The sequence below is a fragment of the Canis lupus genome, chromosome 27, assembly GCF_048164855.1.
Source record: "Canis lupus baileyi chromosome 27, mCanLup2.hap1, whole genome shotgun sequence".
In the NCBI taxonomy this organism is placed as follows: domain Eukaryota; kingdom Metazoa; phylum Chordata; class Mammalia; order Carnivora; family Canidae; genus Canis; species Canis lupus.
Window position 1 is genome coordinate 6880052 of NC_132864.1, and position 20932 is coordinate 6900983.

At 58.1% G+C, this 20932-nt stretch overlaps 1 protein-coding gene across 26 annotated transcripts in view; it reads right to left on the reverse strand.

Annotated features, from left to right (window-relative positions):
* The window catches only part of FBRSL1 (fibrosin like 1), a 78272-nt gene that overhangs the window by 31423 nt on the left and 25917 nt on the right, over positions 1-20932 (reverse strand). For 22 of the 26 annotated variants that reach the window (XM_072802043.1, XM_072802037.1, XM_072802044.1 and 19 more), the window contains exons 3-4: positions 16045-16149; positions 13992-14027 (exon numbers count right to left, since the gene is read on the reverse strand). In XM_072802043.1, the coding sequence (XP_072658144.1) occupies positions 13992-14027; positions 16045-16149 (141 nt within the window). Of the gene's footprint in view, positions 1-4373; positions 4479-13991; positions 14028-16044; positions 16150-20932 lie in introns of those variants that run through there. The other 4 variants (XM_072802041.1, XM_072802048.1, XM_072802050.1 and 1 more) reach the window with 3 other exon arrangements.

Consider the following 20932-nt stretch of genomic DNA (forward strand, 5'->3'; position numbering starts at 1 on the left):
GGGACAGAGCTCGGCCAGGAGAGCCTGGGCATGCCAGCGTCTGTGTGCAGGCAGAGAGGGGTGGGAGCCCTGGAGGGGAACCGTGGGGGTCAAGAGCCCCTGTGACACTGCAACTTTCTGCCTGATCTGTGGCACGGAGCACTTGCTGGGAGGCTGGGCCTTGTGTGTGAGCTGCAGGACCGCAGCTAGGGGTGCCCGGGACCTCCCAGCCTGGCTGTTTCACACCTCTCCCCACAGCTTAATGACCCACCAATTGAGGTTGAGTGAGGGTGCTTTCCAGGAGTGCATGGGCCCTATAATTAACCCAACCGCACACCCTGTCAGCCAGCACAAGGCCATGTCGTAAATGAATTCACGTTATTAAGTCCTACTGAATTAATGTTTAACTGCAATAGAGCCAGAACTGAATGAGGCAATTAATCAGGACAAGGAGGGAAAAAGAGCCACATCTGTCTTGCAGGAGCTGCTTGAGCGAGGTGACCTTCACAGGGTAGAACTGGACTGGGTGGCCCTGGTGGGTGTAACCCTGAGGGGGGCGTGCAGGGAAAGCAGGGAGTCCATGGAGCAGAGGATGACTCCAACCCCCAAGGAGCAGTGCTGACTACGTGGGGAGGCCAAGACATGGGCAAATCCCTTGACCTCTCCATGCCTCAGTTTACTTCTGCAAAACACAGACAAATACCTACCTACAGAGTGTTGTGCAGCTTCAATGAGTATGAATATGTGCAAAGCACTAGGACAGTGCTGGGTAAATACTCAGCATGATATATAGCATGACGATAACTTCATCACCATCATCGCTACCACCATCACATTATCACTATTATCATCAATACCATCATCACTATCACCATCCTCACCATCATCATCTTTACCATCACCACACCTGCCTCAGCCTCTTCCTTCATATCACTTGAACAGCTCTTGGAGGCATCTAGCCCCCTAAATGGTCTGGACACAGACACCTGTCACCTGACAGTGCCTTGCTCCCCAAGGAGCACCTGCACAGGTTGTCTGGGGTCTTGGCCTCTATCCCCAGGCCTCTTCCAGAAACCTGGGCAGCTACTTGCTTGGGTGGGGGCGGCTTGTCACCCTCCAGAATTGGGAGACACAAATCAACACAGTCATGGAGCAGCAAGAGAAATGTACCTGTTTCTTCTCTCAGTGTGAACGTTAATTACTGCTTCACAGCAGACCTTATAGCAAGGCTTCCCGTCTCCCATTTTTCAAACAAAGGCATGAAAAATTCATGGGCTGAGAGTCCCTGACACTGAGCCCACTGCTCCCATCAGATGCTCCATTGAGCCCCTGGGTCTGGCCCAGAGATCCCCACAAAGAATGGGGAGGAGAGGCAGGGAGCAGGGGCAGGGTCCTCTTGCTCCCTGTGGGACCTCCTCATGCCATAGAGACAGGCACTGAAAGCCACTCCTGGCTCTGCTTCTCCCTCCCCCCAGCTTCCCACCCAGGTGACCCCACTCAGAACAGGGGTCAGAGAGGGCTGAAAGCTGGTGGCACATGGCCTGGCGCTCGGGACTGGGCCAGGTTTCTGCTCTAGCCACAGTGCACAATCTGGGATGCTGCCTACAGAGGCCCTGCTTACAGAGCTGCCCAGAGACCAAGGAGGACTGGACTTCTCATCAGCTTGAGACTTACTCTTGAAGGACACTGCTGCCTGCAAAGGCCTGAGATGCAAACTAAAAAAAATCAGCAGGGTCTATGGTCTGTGTGTGGGTAGAAGACAATGGAACATTCTATGCAGCCCACCTGAGCATGAGGGCAGAAAAGTCTGAGCTGCTGGACAGTCAGTGCTGATACCACACTGCGGGCTATGTCCACATGGTTTGAAGTGTGCATATGCACTTCTTGTATACTCTGAGGATGCCTGGGGAATTTCAGGAGGCACAAATCCTCAATGTGGGCTGTTTTCATTGGGCCTATTCTCGTGGCTCATGCCTGTGTGTGCAAGCCCAGCTGGCCTGTCATGTATGTGCATGTTCCAAGACATGTCAAGGCATGCTCTGAGGCTTCCCTCACATGAGTATCTGGGCATCCTGTCCAATGGTGCTTTTCCCCAGGGTGTCCTGCCAAGTATCCCAATGCATGCATGGCACTGTGCACCCAGGTGACCTGATACAGGCTACCTGTCCTTATGCACGTGGCGCAGGAGCACTGGCCATGCTCCCAGGACATGTCTGTGCTTCCCATGGACCCTTGTGGGGGTCAGCTCCAGCTTATTAAACATTCTGCTCCCTAGTGGTGCCTTGGAAGAACCTCAGGGAGGAGAGTGGCCGCCTTGCCTGCCCATGTGAGTATCTGTCCTCCACGGAGAAGGGCACAGGTCCCCACCATCCTGCTGTACATGCTCCACTGGGATATAGAACACGTGCCTGTTAAGCAAGTTGGCTAAAGCAAGGAGCCGTGAACAGACAGCAGGAAGCCCAGGGCATGTCCCTCACCATCAGCAGTCAGGCTGGGATGGCCATGTTTCACCCTCGTCACACTCCAGCTGTGTACATGAGCACCACAGATGCTGGACAGTGACCCGAGACCTCGTGGGCCGGGGTATCAGGAGCAAGGTGGGGGCTACAGTCTGGTCCGTGCCTGGGGTGGCCATGAGATCAGCTGGGTGGATGACTGTATCTGATGGGTTGAACCACAGCTGCAAGAGCCGGGCACACTGCACAAGGTGGGAGCCGTGCCCGCCACTTCACAGACAAGAAAGTGGAGGCCCAGAAGGTGAAGGGACTTGTTGGCAGCCACGCGGCCCACAGACAGGAGCCCAGCACTAGAACCTGGGGTTTGGCTGTGCGGGCGGCAGCCTTGGGACTGCAGGGCAGGCAGGGGAGGGGAGCCCCACATCCTATTGGTGGGAGACCCAGGGCACTATGGGGGGTGGGACTGAGGGCCCATTTGCTCACTGAGGCCGCTTCTATACAACTCAGGCCCCACCACAGACCCACCTGCTTATGGATGGGGAAACTAAGGCAAAATAGGAGTCCACCTAGGGGAATGGGTGCATGAGCTCTGGAACCCAGTTTCAATCTGGCCCTTCTGGTAAGGACCTCATGCCAGGGACTCCCTCAGAGCAGTTGGGATAGGGCTGGGGCCCCAGTATGACTGTGAACAGCCCCAGGCCATGTAGGTCCAGGAAGTCACAGTGAGCCTGATTAATTATGCACGATAGCTGGATAGGGACCCTGATAATCCCATTCTTGTTTACTCAGCTAATTCACTTTTTAGGAGTGTTTAGGCTTTAAAGCAAAACAAAGCACTAATTACCCAATTAGTGAGCAATTAAGTTACTGCAGCCTAATAGCCCAAGTGTGGACTGCCTAACGGGCTGATGGTGAGCGAGACCCACTTAGCAGAGCCATGCAGCTGGAGCCACGCAGGCACACTTGGGAGGGGAAGGGCAGAGCCACGTTACTGTCACAGATGGAGACAGTAAGGACAGATGGGGCCAAGATCTGCCCTCCCCAGCGTGCTCACTTAGAGTGGCCAGAGAGGGGTGGGGGTGCCAGCCTGTGCCCACCTTGTGTCTCTGCATCTTAGGTACAATATGGAGATCCTTGCAGGCAGTGGTTTGGAGCTCTGAGAGAGCCCTGCACAGGCCACCATACAGAGACAGGAGATGGCCCTGCAGCTGGACAGTGGGCTTGTGGGGCCCTGAGAGATGAGTGGGTTGGTGTCCCTGCCTCCTGCTCCCAGGCCTCCTCCTGCATTTTGAGTCATGGCTGATAGCAGTCTCTGAGGGCAGCCCATGGTGACACAGCGTGGGGCCTGGGGGCAGTCTGGGACTATTCCTGAGTCCCAAGCCTGAGCTGAGGCTGGAAACACTGCAGCCTATGCACAATCTCACATCAGAGGGGAGAGTCTGGGGCACGGTGTTGGGCATAGCCAGTGACTGGTCAGAGGGAAAGCCAGCCTGAAAGAAGCCACCCCTCTAACCCTCCAAATCTCAAGAGGGCCTGGAACAGAATTAATCCTTCTACTACTTGGCCCATGTGACCTGCCTTGCTGCCCCTGGACAGAATGCATGGATGGATGGAAGGGTGCATGAGTGACTTAGTGTGGTGTATACATCCAGCATTCCCTGCTGGATGCAGCCAGCAGGGAATGAGTGCATGCATGGATGGATTGACAGATAGATGGATGGCCTGATGGATGACTTAGGGTGGTGCACACAGAACCCAGACAGAGCCGTCAGGGAATGAATGCAAGGATGGATGGACAGACGGACAGACAAATGGATGAATGACTTAGTGTGGTCCACACAGTATCCAGACAGAGCTGGGAGGGAATGAATACATGGACAGATGGATAGACAGGTGGAATAATGCATGCACGGATGGAGGGATGACTTGGGCTCTGACCATGTCTGAACTGCCCTATCATCCTGCTCCCGATGCGGGGTCTCAAGGAGGCAGCACTTCGGAGGGTATTCTGGGTTTCACAGTGAAGGCCATCCCACAGCACACTGTGAAAAACAGAAATGACTTTAAATATTCTCTGGTTGCAGTTACCAAAGGTATCAGGGAGAACTGGGCATTGTTTTGTGGGATAACTTGTCCGAGTTCACCTATCCAGGAGGAGGACACTCTGGGAGCACCCCAAGGCAACAGTGGGCATGGAGGACACTCCTGCCTGGACGGATGGAAGCCTGAAGCCCTGGCTACTGGCTGTGCTAGGATGTCACCTCCCACCGTAGTTGGGGCAGCCCTGTCCTTCTTGGGAGTGTGAGCCTCCCAGAGCCGCCCCTGCACCCTACCACACCCTGCTCTGGGCCCCTCTACTCCTACCAGCAGCTCCTGGCCTCACAGCACCCCCCTCCCCCGGGCTAGCCCTGCCTTCCCCCACCTGCAGGATGCACTTGCACACACACACACTTGCACACATACAATATGCTCACTATCACACACAGGCTCCTGCCCCCACACATGGTCATGCTCCTGGGCCTGTGTGAACACTATCCCCCTGGGGTGCTCTGGCACACCTCTGGACCCCACCCTGATGGCTCCTCCACATTCTCTCCCCTCCTGCTCCATCCACTCTGCACTTTTGCTCTGACGGGCTACACATTTACTCCTTGCCCATCCCCCAACTGCCCTTCCCTCTACGGTCTCCACGAGAGCAGGGATTTCTGGGTTTTCTTCAATCCCCTGAGCTCAGGGTCTGGAGCCAACTGTCATGGGCAGTAAGTGCTCAATAAATACTCAGAGACTGCAAATGATCACCACTTTCCACTCATGAGCTTCTTCCGACCTGGCATGGCCCCACCTGAGCCTCAAGGGGACAGCAGGGACCCTCCACTCCCACCTCAGGGGCCTTACTGCTCCCTTGGTCCGTTTCTTCCTCCAAACCCTCTAAACAGCGCGTCAGACATCAAGCCCACGCTCCCTTTTTCTTATTAGTGGCTCTCCCACTAGCCCTTGCTGGGCTGGAATAATTAACGAGCCTGTGTCAGAGAATGAATAAAAGATGGCCCACAGTCCTGCCGCATGCGGCTGACCTTTCTCAAGTCGACTGTATTAATATATTCTCCTGTTGTCAGACTCAAAGTGCTAACTGCCTTATGAATTATTTAACAACACAAAAAGTCTTAACCAGAACAGTGTTAACATTAATTCCTAACCTTCTGCACCCTAGCAGCTCTGCGTGGTCCACATAATTGAATTTCAGCTTCCGACCAGTACCTGGCTCCCAGCAGCCCAGCCTGTCACCCAGCCTGTTGCCCACCTGTGTGCCCAGGCCTGCTCCCCCTCCAGCTGTAGCTCCTGGCACATGTGGCCACCACCATGAAGGCTCCTTGTGGGCTTGTCCAGAGTCTGTGTCCAGCCTCTGGGGACATGAGTGTGGCCTGGTCTCCAGGCGTGAGCTGCCTGGGAGTGTGGGCCCTGGGCTGCTTCCAGTGGCTGGGGCCTGCACGGCTGAGTAACTCCTGATCCCAGAGTCCAGGCAGGAAGGGGGCCTCGACGGGAGACTGAATGCAGGAATGGGAAAAGGAAAGGAAGGCAGGACACTGGCAGAGGTGGGAAGCCATAGTGACCCCCTACTAAGGGGATGGCAGGGGCTGCCCACACCCCAGGCTAGGCAGGAAGGGGGTGCGCCAGCTGCCCTGCCCCATAAGACATCCCATGGGGGCAGTGCTGGGGTTGGGGTGGGCAGGCCGTAGGCTGGCTCCTGCCTGGGGGCTCCACGGGAGGAGCTAGCACAGACAAGGGGGCTTTGGTGGTCCCCACAACCCCTCCTGGAGTCCACACTGTGTGCAGTCCCAGCCAAGAGGACACTGCGAGGTAGCCATGCTGTCCGAGGCTCAGCCTCACATTCCCCCAGCCAAAAGTCCTCAAGGGATCCTGGCAGATGCCAGGGGCATGGAATTCCCTACAGCAGAGTCCACAAAGCACTGAAATGGAACAGGACAAGAACCCTCAGCAGGCAGCAGCTTCTAGAATGTTGCAGGGTCTTCCCAATGGAGTGAGGTGAGGGACCCTGTGCAGAGGCTGGAGTGTTCAGTGACAGGGGTGCAGGGGGGCATCTGGGGTGGCTTTTCCTGGAAGTCCCTGCAAAGTGACCGAGGCAGGCCCAAACCCGTTGCCCACCCATGTGCCTGACCCCACGCCTGCCCAGTTGTTCTGTGACACCTGGTGGGCTGGTGCCTGTTCCTCAGCTCCAGTGGGCAGCCCGTGGCCAGTTTGAAATTAAATCATGGGAGGCAGGGATTTTAAAGATGGGTGGAAAACACTATGGAGACTAGTTGGTTTCTCACAAACATATGCTCTCTTGCCACTAAATCCAACCCTCGGTCAGATGGCAGCACAAGAAATGTGTGACCTGTGTGACCCCCAAGGCATGGATGACCGTAGTCCAGGGTTCCAGGCCCCCAGCTGGAGTAGAGTGCCCTGACGCACTGGATGCCTCTCAGAACCCAATCCCCCTGTTGCTGACTGAACCCCAAATCTCCCATAGGTGACCTGCCCAGAGAAGTGTCAATGGGCTGGATGTATTTGGGCTGTTGGGATAAGCCTTACCTGAAGCCTGCCTCCCTTTCAGCCCTGGGAGAGACCAGGCCCCTGACCCTCCATGTGGCCCCTTCATTCTTCCACTGAGTCCTGACCTAGAATTTGCTCTTGGCCTGATGTTGCCTGCCAGCTCCTCTCTGACCACAGGCACAGTCACTCCCAGCACCTACCCCCCATCCTGGTGACCAACACTGAAAGCATCTGCCACGGACGGATCAGTTTCCTCCCACTGTCTGCCCACTAGGGCAGGGACCCAGAGATTTGTTCTGCTTGCACCCCCAAAGGATGGGCCTTCCTGGGACAGGTGGTGCTAAGGCTATGGCATAGTCACCAACACGTGGCACTTCAGTGGGGTGGCACCCCTGTGGGGGTACAATGACGTGGGGTGGTGCTGGAACAGCAAACACCCAGGATGCTCATTCACTGTTTCCATGTTCCAGCCATCTTACAGAGAAAACTGAGGTCCTCTGGCCCCAGGGCAGCCTCACACTCCTCCCCCACATCTGAGACCCTTACTCAACCTTGCCCAGCTGTCCCTCACTTTAGGGACACGACTCTGCAGGGCTGTAGACCCAAAGGGAGGACCGCTAGGGGGACGGGAGTAAGTGGCGTCTTGTACCCCATCCCGTCCCACACTCTGGCACCCGGGAGCCCCACATGACCTTTGTAGGCAGCACTGACACCTGTTCTCACAGCCGCAGGTGAGGTCCCAGCCATCCTGCAGGGCCACATATTGACCCTTCATGGCTCAAGGACCTGGATCTCAGGGCTGGGAGGGCCCAGGGGCTGTCCTGGTGTGTGTGTGGACTTGACCTGACTGTGACCTGTGGGGGCTCCTGCATGCCTGCCGCCCAGGTGCACACGCAGCTCGCCTCCATGCATGGGGATGGCTGGACAGAACAGCAGCAGGGTGGGGCAGGGAGGCTTCCAGGGGGACCACTCCTCCCCGCCCCCAGCATCTGGCCAAAGGGGTGGGGGTGGGAAGTTTCTCCAATCAGGAAGGTTGAGTCCCCAGCACCCAAGGAGGGGAAGGGCACGTGACCCCAGAGTGCCTAGTGCACACTCTGCCCTGGCCAGGCTGACTCCATCTGGGACAGCAGGGCAAGGGGACAGGGAGACACCCACACAGAAGGGCCTTAGAAAGATGATCAACAGCAATGTGCCCCTGTGACTGCCCAGGCAGGCAGCACCTGTCAGACACACAGCTGCCTCCAGAGTCTGCTCATCCAGGGTATGGCCCAGAGACTGAGCACCCTGCCCCTCCTCCTCCTCCACACCCACACCCCTCCACCTCCCCTGGAGACCAGTGCCCCTCCCCCTGGGCACGGGCACCCCTCCTCCGGACACCTGTACCCCCTCTGCCTGGTTTATCTTTCTCCTCAGCACTTGCCACCAGCTACGGCACTGTGCAGGTCACCTATTTATCTGTTCATTCTCTGTTCTGTCCTGCTTTATCTGTGGGTACACAGCAATTCACTGCCCTGCCCCCTTTCAGGAAGAACTTTCTACCTAGCTGCAGGGAGTGGGGGCCACATCCACTGGGCAGCAGAGCAATAAAGGGTTAGCCCAAGTGTGCTGGGCCACACCTTCATCTGTCTCCACAGTGGCCAGCTCTCCTGGGAACACACTCTTGGATATACCCAGGGGCCACTTTCAGGACCTCACAACCAGCCCGAGGAGGTGGTGCGAACAGGCTGGGGCTGACATCCCCTGACCCCAGCAATGGCTGCATCCCAGAGCCCTAGAAAGTGGGCTGAGTGAAGGGTGGGTGCATGGGTGGGTGCATGGATGGGTGGGCAGGGGATGCTCCAACAAGCGCCAGGCTGGGGCTGCATCACAGGGAAGGACACGGTGCTCTGGACACGCCCGCCGTGCCCAACAGGACTGCCCCGGTGCTTAGAGGTCACGAGGAGAATGCAGCTCCCTGACTCCGGGGAGAGGCTGACTGGCTTTTATTGCTTTTGTACAAATTATGGCCGCTCAGAAGTGGCCCAAGGAGCAGGGTAATGGATGTCATAAACCTGCCTCATAAAGACAGAGCCTGCATCGAGGCATCAGGGCCCTGCCAGCATTGAGTGGGTCAGCAAAGGCCAATGCTGTTCAGGGAGATGGCTGGGGACGCTGAGTGCTGGGCCACTGCTGGGGAGCAAAGAGGTCTCAGGACAGCTAGAGGCACCTCAGGCACCTCCCTGCCAGCCTCCCACAGAGTACAGCTGGCCAGGGATTCACTGTACGTTGTCTACCCACCCTCCTGCCATCTAGCACCTCACTGGGGCCCAAGCCCACCCCTGTCTCATGCTGCATCCCACCCCACCTTTAATCACAGACATCCCCGGCTCAAGAGGGCAAACCTAACGAGTGGCCTGCATGCATCCATCCAGTTACCTCAAGCTCCATTCCCTGTCCCCGGGGGCAGGGGGGGGGGCACCTGCTTTGCTGCCCCAAAGCACAGGTCCTACCTGGACTCAGCCCTGTGAGCCCCATACCTGGGCCTCCAGAAGGTACAGCCGCACCCCTCCTGCTAGGAGCAGGTGACCAAGGATGGGAAACCAAGTGGAGAGCCAGGAGCTACAACCACCATCCCCAAGAGGAAGGGGTGGCCCATGTGTGGCTGCATGTGTGCTCAGGTTGTCAGTGGAGCATACATGGGCTGCATGGACACCAGGGAGGAGCCCACATGTATGCTGAGTCATGCACATACAGCCTCTGGTGGTGGCAGTCACTGCTCTTCCAGCTGGAGCTCAGGTGAGTCTCATTCATGGAGGCACTCAGACAGGGCCAGGCACAGCCCCAAATGTTTGTTGAGGGCCATTAGGTGTCACATGTGCTTGCACCCCTGCTTCACCAGCAGAAGCCTGCTGTGCCCACTTCCCCAGGTAAGGAGAGCCCCGTCGGAACAGGTAAGGGGCTCTGCTGTGTGGTATGTCCATCTTACAAAGGGTGGGCACCCTCCTGCTGAGAAATGGGCCTTGGCCCCATCCCTTAAGTGCCATTGGGTTTGGTGACTGTGATGAGAGGGTGTGGGAGCCACACCAGCAATACTGCTTCCTCCTGACTCTTGTGCCCAGGACCCTGGTCACAGCCCAGGCAGCCTGCTCAGGGACCACACAGGGAGGCTCAGGTATGGGAGTGAAGGAAGCTTCCATAACTGTGGCCCGGGCCATGGGATTGCCTAGACTTCGGAGCATATCAGCACAGTGCTGGCTTGGATGGGGCCAGGTGCTCATTTAGCTCTGGCCTGCGGCCCAGCACTGAGGCACAGCCAGGGGTGCACTGCAGGCCATAGCCGCCCCCCTCCACTGCCCCGTGGCACCCCTCCATGGCCCCGTGGCCTTGGCCGCCCTCTTCCATGGCCCTGGGGCTTCGGGACTAGCTGGGCTCTGGGACAGAAAGCTGCTGCTATAACAGGAGGTGCAAGGAAATTAGCTGTCTGCAAGCCAACCAAAATTTTACAATCAATTTCTAGAAATCTCCCAAAGGTGAGCAACCAACTGGCCAATTATAAGGGGTTACTGCCCTGGCAGGTGTAGAGGCACACTGCCCAGCCCAGATGAGCCGGTGGGCATCCTGTGCCCTTCTGCACCTGGCCAGAGGCTGGCTGTCTCACACACACCCTCAGCCTTCCAGTTGCCTGGCCTGGGGAGGAGGCAGATAGATGCCCCTTCCTCCCTAGGCTGCCCTGCTCTGCTGGGAACTCCAATTGAGTCAAAGTGAGAGCCCTACCAGGCCCTCACCTCCCCCTGCATCCCCTTGCCCCTTGCTTCACACAGGAAGGCAGACCCCTCCCACTGCAGGGCCTTTGCACTATTTCCCATGTCACTGATATGGCTGAGGCCTTCCTTCCCCTGCCCACTGCTCACATTCGTGCCCCTGCACCCCGGCCTCACCCCTCCCTACCACCATGTTGCCGCTGCATTCACCACCTCAAACTAGAAGCAGCACTTTTTCTCCATGGCACTGTGAGGCCTGTGGGACACAGGCCATTTGGTTCTTTCCAGCACCGGTTGTTGCAGGGAGGAGGGAATACACACTATATATTGCGGGCACAGAGGAGGGGGGCTGAGGACACTGGCTGCTGCCGGGCAGGGTGGGGTGCAGGGCGGGCACAGGCACCAGAGAAGGAGCCCAGGATGGTCCTGGGAAGGGAGGGGATCCACAGACTAGCCTGCCTGCTCCTGTGGGGCCTAGCTCAGCCCCTCCAAGAGCACCTGGGCTGGGTCCTCTGAGGTTGGGGGGTCATTACAGCATCCACATGAAGGGGCCTGAGACCTCCCTGGCTCATCACAGGTGGTTGCCAGTGGGCTCACTGTTGTTCTGCCTCTGCAAGCATGGGGCCCTTCCAGGACACTCCATGCATCACACTCGGGGTGGGAGGGTGGGGCTGGACTCCAACCTCAACAGGCATCCAGATCCTCATTGCTCTCTAATAAGGGAACCCCCAAGTGCTGCTTCAGAGGCAGATGGGTCATCATGTCCCCAGCTGCATGGAGCCGAATGGAGGAAAATACTTTCCAACTAATCTCAAGACACTAAGGAGCATCTGACAGGGTGCTGGGGGCACTGCCCAAAAACTACTGGGACAGAAGCTGTTGAGGATGAGCAATAGTTGGGGATTTTCTGGGGGTAAACCTCACAGAATTAAATCCCTTTAAGTATGGCCTATAAAGCAGGTCAGACAACAATTGCCCTGAGTCACCTAGTGCGGGAACACTATTGGGGACGTGAGCCCTGCTGAGCTTGAGGCCTCACTTACAGAAAACACAAGCAGCAGGGGCTCCAGGGCACACACAGGGACACGTGGCATGCCTGCTGTCAACCATACACAAAAGAGGCACTGTGCCATGCTGGTCACTTTCATGCAGATATACACATGGCATGCATGCACCACGTGCCCATACGTGCACAGAACACAGGCGCAGATGTGCCTAGCCCCACCACAGCCACACAGAAACACCACCTTGCAGACACGTGTCAGCACACAAGAGGACACAGCACATACTCTTCTTTCATAGAGTCGCACACGAGCTACTCATGGGGCAGGTGCACGTAGAAGCCACATGCCCTACCTCTGGAACATGTGCACACACACCCACACACATGCATACACACATACACACACATTTACACACAGGCCCCCACTTGTCCTCACCCTGCCCACTCCTATGAGACAAGGGTCACCTGGGTTGCTTCTGGCTCTAGTGCCCACTTGGTAGACACCAGGGACCAGCACACACATCTGCTCATGCCAGGGCCAAAAGTACACAAAGGAACCTCCACGGCCCTAGCAGCAGTCTGGGCCCAACCCTGCCACCACCTGTCACTCCCGTGCAGCAGCCGTGGGGGGTTAAGTTGTAAGCAGCTGGCACATTAATTATGGGTTCTTCTCCAGGAAACATTCGAAGAAACTCTTAGGGGAGAAGACCATGAATAACGCACATAACTTGGAAGCAGAAGGGCTGCCTGGTGGCTGTGACAAGAGGCTACGAGGCAGGGAGACCCCAGCTGCCCGGGGGCTCTCAGGCATGAAAGGAGGCTCCAAATGGGGGGCCCTGAGCCAGGCCCCTCTCCCTTTACCTCACCCACTAGTGAGGGTTCCTGGCCCTCACTCTCCCCAGTCCCACCCTGTGCCACATAGTGTATTGTAACCAGACACCCCTCGTGTTGGCAGGTCTGCCCACTCTGTCCCTAGCTGGGTACCAACGCTGGCACAGCTCCTGGCCAGTGTGCTGCTGGCTCAGCAAGGTGCACTCCAGGAGTGGTTGATAAGCTGAGACCGCCCAGCCTGTGGGAGGAAGGCACAGTGTAGGGTGTGCTGTGACCCAGGGCTGTGACCAGGGACCTGAGGACAGCAGGGTTCCCCCAGGGAAACACTCCCAGGCATCGGGATGTGACCACCTGGAAGTGTACAGCCCCTCAGATGTAGAACTGCCTGGGCTGGCAGACCCTGAGGTTGGGGCGGTTGGGAGTCAGGGGAGGCCCAGGGCTGCAGGGTGTCCCTGCCACATAGAAAATCAGCAGGTTAATTACACACCCTATAAAGAGCTGCTGTGATTTAGAGAATGAGCCCAGCAGGTCCTGGAAGTCTGGAGCTCACAGTAAATCAGGGGCTGTGGGGATGAGGCAGGTGGAGCCCAGGCCCTGCCTTCCAATGAGCCAACGGCTATAAATCTACAGAAATGGCTTTTATGGAGCTCTGGGTTTTATGGTGTCATTAACGTTTCTCCTGATACTTAAGGGGCAACAAAATGAAGTCGCAAGGAAAGGTTAGGGGCTGCTTCCCTGGGCCAGGATGGGGCAGTGGGGAGGTAATGCTCCTCAGGGCCAGAGGCAGGGAGGTGGTACTCCCCTGGGCCAGGGGCAGGGGGTGATGCTCCGCTGGGGCAGGGGCAGGGCCAGTGATGCTCCCCAGGGCCAGGACCCGGGGAGTGATGCTCCCAAGGCCAGGGGCAGGGAAGTAGTACTCCCCAAGGGTAATGCTCCCTTGGACAGAGCCAGGGGAGTGGTGCTCCCCTGGGCCAGGGGCAGGGGGATAGTGGTCCTCAAGGGCAGGGAAGTGGCCTCCACAGAGCTGGAGTTGTCAGGTCTACAAGTCAGCCACCTCCTGCCCCTCATGCCTGAGTCCAGGCAGAGCACATCGTGGAGGTGTCAAGTCCCTGGTGGGGTGGTCACTCGGCACCCAGGGCCCTTCACTCCAGGTACCTCCCGGCAGGACCCAGAGGCAGAGTGTCTCCCCTACCCCGAGTGCTCGAGGAATTTGGGGAATGAGGGCCAGTAGGTCTCCCCCAGGGCAGGACCCTGAATGAGCGTGATGCTCCCTCCCAATCTCTGCCCGCTTTGGCCCCAGCCCCAGCCCTGCACAAAGTCCCCTCCCAGCCTTGCTGCAGGGCCAGGACCACCCCGAAGTCTCTGGCCCCGAAGGGGAAACACTCAGGACAGCTGGGAGCTGCAAAGGTACACAGATGGCAGACTTACCGAGTAGCCTCTGCCCGAGACGGCCTGCGTAGAGCTCTGCAGGGAAGGAAGAACAGTTAGGAGGAGGGTTCACAACCCCAGTGGCTGCCCCTCCTCTGAGGACCTCCTCCTCCTGGCCCAGGACCTCAGCCTTTTTCAGACCCCCATCTCTGCGTGCTGACAGGCCACTGTGCCACAGAGGAGGGTACAGCAGAGTGTCACAGGGCCCTGGCAGCCTCAAGCCTTCCTCCAGAGACTCAGAAGATGCAGCCCTGCCCAGCAGAGTCAACCCAACAGAGAGGCAGGCAAAGTCCCCAGGTCCCTTCATAGATGGGCTCACTCCTTGGGCACATTTCGGCCCCTCCCAGAGGGCCAGGTCCCAAACCAGCTATGGGAAACAGGTGAGGCACGCTGTTGCTGGGGCTCCGTTCATGTCCTCCCCCTCTGGCCCAGGCAGGGGGACCAATGACCACCCACCAGCCACCAGCCTCACAGGTTGCGGGGGTTGGGGGTGGAGGGCAGACTTCCTGGAAGGGGAGTAAATGGGTAGCCTGGGGCCAGAGGTGAGGGGCACCCAGGAAGGTCCCTTGAGGCCACCCAGCAACACTTGACTTGACAGGGCATTTCAGATTTGGCAGGAGAAACCAGTGAGGAGATGTGCTCAGTGGGCAGCCACGCGAGGAGGGGCATTCCACCAGCACACAGGCTGGCAAGGCAGGGGGCAGAGCGCAGGAAGGGGCAACCGACAGGGTGGATGTGGGGGTGGTGCAGGGTGTGAGTGAGCTCAGGGGGCCAACACAGGCTCATCAGGGACCCGTAGACTTGGGTCCAGAGCATGCCAGGGCGGAACGGGTTTGGCTGCAGACTCCTCCAGGAGGGTGGGGGACCACGGGTTGAGGGGTGGTGCAAAGGGCAGGAAGGGGTCCCCCCTTACTGCAGCCTAGGCACAGCACCCCATCCAGCCTTGGCTGGGGCTCTGGGACCTTTCCTTCCCCAGATGGACCCTTGCTAGGTCCTAGGGGGGGATCATCCTTGCGGGGGAGGGGAGCTACCTCTAAGCCCTGCTGAAGGGGGCGGGTGGGGTGCTGTAACTGCTCTGGAGCATGTGTCCTCAGGGCCCTCCCTGAAGTGCTCAGAATCCTCCTTCACACTCATCCCACCAGCAATTAGAGTCCGAAGTAGGGCAGCCCCACAGCCCCAGACAATTACCAGTCTATTTTCCCATCTTGTGGTGACAAGCTCCCGAGCTGGGCAATTAGCCTCTCCTCCCAGCCTCCCCACCAGCGGCTGCACCCTCCAGGCCTCTATTGAGATGATAATGAGAGATGCTCACTCCTTTCAGTCACCCAGAAACCCAGCCCCTGAGCTTCCAGGCTTCTGCAGCTGGGGGTCTAGGAAGACAAAAGCCTCTGGGTGGGGGGAAGGGGCCTCCGCCTGGGGCCTCTCCCCTGGTCACCATCCTAGTTCCCTGCTGCGCCCACCCACCCCCTCCTCCAAGTGGCTGTGGTCAGGGAGACCCAGAGGCCCTGAAGGGCACCCAGCACTCCTATTGCTGGCCCAATCTCAAGTGGCATCCTCTGCGTGTTGCCAGGGTCATCCCCACACTAGGCTGGATACTCAGGGACCTGTCCTCCCAGGACACTATGGGTCCCCGACCAGGCCAGCATGTGCCTCAGCGGGGCACCCTCGCTCCCCGTGGGCCTGAAGCTGCCCACCGCACCGCCCCCCTCACCGCCCAGGGCCCAGAGCAGGCCCGCCCAGCAGACCAGGAGCACTGCCCACAGGGGTTCCCACTGTGGCCCTGTCTGGCAGTACCCATGGGCCAGGGTGCACCCCCAGCAGGACAAGGTTTCCCCGTGGCTCCTGCCAGGGCCTACTCTGGGTTTCTCATTTAAACCCCTCCTAGTGGGGAATTCCTCATTAGTGAAACCTCACGTTTTAAGGAAGGCACAATGCTAAGTGCAAACGCAAAGCTCTCGGTGAGCCTTTCAATATCTGCTAAAGGTGGGGAGCAGCCCGGCTCCGAGTGAGGGACTTGGGAGTGTTTGGCTGAGCAAGAAGCTGGGGCACTCACGTCACTGAGCTGGTCCCGAGAACTACTCCTCCGGGAGCTGGTGGCTTCGTGGAAGCTGTCATCCCCACTGTGGTGGTCGCCCCCTCTGGATGCTGTGACCTTCATCTGGGGACAGGGAGAGGGAGGCTCAGCAAACACAGACTCTGGCCCTCTGCCTGCGGAGGCAGGGTGGGGGCACATCCAGGGTCAGGCTCCTCACTTCTGCCTTGACCTGCTCACCCACACTGAGCCCCGGGCCATGGCCCAGAGAGAGGGCAGCAGGGGCAAAGCAGGCATGGAAAGAAGCACCCAGAAGAGCAGACCGCACACGACGCCACTGCTGGCTCTGCCCTGGTTTCCTGGAGCCAGCGGGCTACCCTGCCCCATCTCAACACCAGGGAGCTGGTCCCCGGCCTCCACGGCAGGCCACCTTTGCTGCCCCTACGGCACACACGAGCCCCAGGGTACTGCCGGCTGAGTGTGAACTGCCCACTGCCCACTGTGTGCCCTAGGGCCACCACCAGACCTCTTTGTGTCTCTGCCCTGCACCTACACAGCAGGGCGAATGCACCCAGGAGGCCCAGAGTCCCCAGGCCCTGCTGTGCTCAGCACTCCACTTCTCACGCACAAGCCCTGAGGAGATGCTTGTGTCCACTTTGTGGAGGGCAAACCAAGCCCAGAAGGTGAAGCAGACCCAGAATTCCTGCTCCTCTTCTCCTTCTCACTGGGAAAGAACTTTAGACCCTTGCACTGACCTCCCGCAGCCAGGGAGTCACACCTCCAACCACATGGCCCAGACTTCTTGGGCAGCCCTGCTTGCTGCCTGGGGTCTGCCACCCACCACCTCCCTACCCCCAGCCCTGTATTCTGGAGCATCCCTGCAGCTCTGTCCTCTAGGTCAGCATGCAGGGCACACACTGACCACTGTACCTTGTCTATATGCCTGGCATCTTCCTCGGAACAGACCCAACACCTGTGGGACAGCGTGGGGACACCGAGGGCATGTGAGTGTCCTGCACCTCTCTTTGCCCCTCAGCCTCCTAGCCCACCCAGTATGGTGCCCTCAAGTACAGAACCCATCCCACCACCATGGTCCACGAGGCCTGGCCAGGGTCCAGAGCCTATGACCAATCCTCCACGTCCAGCCTTTTTGTCTCGAGCACCCTCCGGCCTGGAGACCCTGGCTGAGCCAAAGGCCAGGATGGGTCAGCAAGGAACACTGGCTATGATCTAGAATATTCTTGAGGCCTGAGTAAACGACCCCAGGACCTGGGCCCTTCCTCCTGCAGACCCCACTGCCGGCTCGGCCAGAAGCCTCTCTCCAGGCAGCCCCTCAGACCCCCTGTTCCCCAGGGCCACCCCAGGTTCCAAGTTGGAGGTACGGCCCCCCAAAGCCATGGGCCCCGTGTTGGCCAGCAGTACAAATGACAAGACAGAACCTGTGTCCGCAGTCCATAGCCCAGGGCCCTGCACAGAGGGTCCAGAGGAGGCCCAGGGGTGGCCCAGGCCTCGGCACCCTCTCCTTCTCGGAGGCAGGCCCAGGGCAGGGTCCTGGTCCCAGGGCAGGGTCCTGGTCCCATGCCAGGCAAGAGCCCCCAGACCACAGATTATGGGACCCCTGCCTGCTTTGTTCCATCCTGGTCAGCTGAGTGCGGCACGTCCAGACCGAGCCAGCATGGCCTCTTCTGACTATCCCCAGGCTCAGCTGCCTCACCTGTGCAATAGGGATGCCTACCAAATCCCTCACGCGTGACAAGGAGCATGTGCACGTAGGTGTCTGAGTGACACAGTTCCATCAACCTGAGTCGACAGGGCCAGCACCCACCAAGAAGCCGCCAGATGTCACTGTTGTCACCTGCAGTTCTAACTACCCTAAACCCGCCCCAGGCTTACAGAATTTGAAACTCAAACCGCGGGTCATCAGGCCCTCTGGGAGATGCTGCTGTGGCTCCAGCTGAGACCCATGGCTCCAATAATTAGTAATCACCCCATGAGCCCCACACTCACTACTGAGGGGACAGCAGCTCAGGTTGAACCCAGGGCAGGGTCCCACCCCAGGAGAGAAAAGCTGGACCCACAGACACCTCAGGGACAGGAAAGGACTAGTGCAGGGCTGCCATGTACAGTAGTGAAGATTGTTCACTGCACAGGTTTACCCAGTAAGGAGAGAGGGAATAGAGGGGCTAAACTACAACCCCCCACACAGCTGAGATTGGAGAAGGGAGAAAGCCACATTTCACTTCACACACTCAAAGAGGCTGTCTCCTCTCTCAACTGGGTCCCAGAAAGGATGCCTCAGCAAGACTCCTCAGTGATACTCTGCAGGAGGGGCAGGCTGGGGTCTGTCACCCCTCCTTGAGTGGCCAGTTTTGGCTCAGAAAGCCCCATCCCAGAAAATCCTATAAAACTGAGTCTTACATCCTACGAAGTACCCCAATCCCAGACACAATGGGATGAGTTTGGCTGTCCTGTAGCCCCACCTGCTATCCTAGCTGCCCAGAAATGTTACTGGCCAGCTATGTGGGGGTTGGGAGGGGCGTGTCAGGAATGGTACACATGTTTCCAGCTGGAGCTGGAGAGATGAGATCAGAGTCCCTGGCCTTTAAGTCCATGTCTAGGGCTAGAAGGTGCTCTGATTGCCCTGGGAGGGTAAGTGGGAGCCCCTATGCCTGTGTCCACCACTGAGCCTTGTGGTCCATCCACCTATCCACTTATCCATTCATCCATCCATCTATCCATCCATCCATCCATTCATCCATCCATCCATCCATCCATCCATCCATCCATCCATCCACTTGTCCATTCATTCACTCATCCATCCATCCATCCATCCAACTCATCCTTCCATTCACTCATCTACCCACTCATGCATCCATCCATCCATCCATTCGCTCATCTACCCATTCACCCAAACAACTCTCCATCCACTTATCCACCTACCCATCCATCCAACCATCCATCCACTCATCTACCCATTCACCACTCATCCATCCACCCACCAATCCATCCACCCATCAGTCCATCCCCCATCTATCCACCAACATGCCCATCCATCTCCCCATCTACACACTCAGCCACCTACCCATCCACCCATCCATCTACTCATCCATCCACCTGTTCACCCACCTGTCTATCCATCCATCCATCATCCCACCCACCCAACCACCTATCCACCTATGCATCCATCCATCTATCCATCCATAGGTCCACCTGTCACCTGCCCACCCAATGCTTACAGAGTACCTACGCACTGGCTCTGTTCTGGGCAGCAAACACAATAAGACACACATTCCCATCCTCCTGAAGCCAACAATGAAGAGACTGGCACACAGTTGGCAGATAGCTACAAGTACCAAGACAACAGCAGAGAAAAAAGACAAGGCTGCCAAGGTGGAGGAGCCCTAACATGGAGTGCCTGAGGCTTCTGTGGTGTGAGGACACCATGGCTGGTTTCAGCTGCCAACAGTCTGAAAACTGGCTCACAAACGGCTCTTGCAAGGTGGCATGCCAGCAGAGCAGGCTCTCAGACTTGTGGGGATGGGACTCTGCCTTCAGACTGAGGGACATGTAGAAATGTGGCATTGCCTTCAGTCTGGCAGGGTCAGGTCCTGGCTCTCAGAAAGGTGGGTAGAGCACAATTCCTTTGAACTAGCATGACAGGGCACTGTCATCAGATTAGTGGGGCTAAGGATACTACTTCCTGGTGGTGGCATACCACAAGCTCTCTGACAGGGACAGAATGGCCACGGCAACTCACCCATGAAGAAGCCCAGACTCCTCAGGCTGCTACCCACTCTTGTGATCCCTCCCCTTCCCTGACCTCTCCCCCACAGGGCCCTCTAGTCCAGGCTCCACTGCACATCCCGGGAGGAAGTGTCTATGTCCTGGGCTGGCCGGCAAGCACACTGGGCCACAGACAGGCAACATGTGGTTCCCCTTGGTGATCAGGCCACGGGGTGGTGGGTGTGGGGGTGAGGGGAGTGGGTGGCTAGTGCAGAGGACATTGCAAAGGGCCCAAGAGGGAGGACGCAGCAGTGCCCCTGGGCAGACAGGAGACAGCCCATGGCTATCCCAGGCCTGGCTGCCCCCAGGATTTCCTACTACTTGCTCTCCCAGTCCCTGGGGCTCGGTGGGGCTTCCTGACCCCAGAACCTACAACCCATCCCACCTGGCACGTGCAACCACTGCCTTCCCCGTGGCACATGGCAGCAGTGAACATGTCATGTCATTGCTGTGTTCAGTTCAGCATATTCACCCTCCCAGCTGCAGGGCCTGAACCCGTGGTCGGCAGAGGCCTGCTCTTGGTCCAGTGCTATGGAGAAGCAGGGTAGAGGCGGCCGCAGGGAGCCCTGAGGCTTGGGGCATGGCCACAGAGCAAGGCCAGCCCAGGGAGGCGCCCTTCTCACAGACAGTGCGATCATGCGTGGGCGGGCAGGGCTGGCGGGAGCAGGCGACCCCCCTCCCCCCTACAAGGCTGCATGCACAGCTTCTGGACTCTGGGCTCTGTCATGTGCATGCATCCCCTCCCTGCTCCCCACCCTTGAACATGAACAGTAGCTCACAGCTCAGCTTGGGTGTTTCCAGGCTGGCATCCCCCCACTGATGGCAGCATCTGTTGGTGAAGTGAAGTCATAACCCACTGAGACATGAGACATGCAGTCCTTGGGGCTGCATGCAGGGTCAGACGTGACCAGTTGGGAGGACATCCTGCTGCAACCACTCCTCTGGTCGGCTAACACCTACTTGGGTTATAAGCTGGATTCTGCTTTCTCCAGAAATCCTTCTCGATGCTCTGTCCACTCCTGCATCAGCCAGGCTGGGCTAGGGACCGTTCAGGACCCTGGGGCCCCAAGTGTCCCTCTGAAAGTGAAGCAGCATCCCAGATTGGCTTGTCTGTCTCCTGCACTGT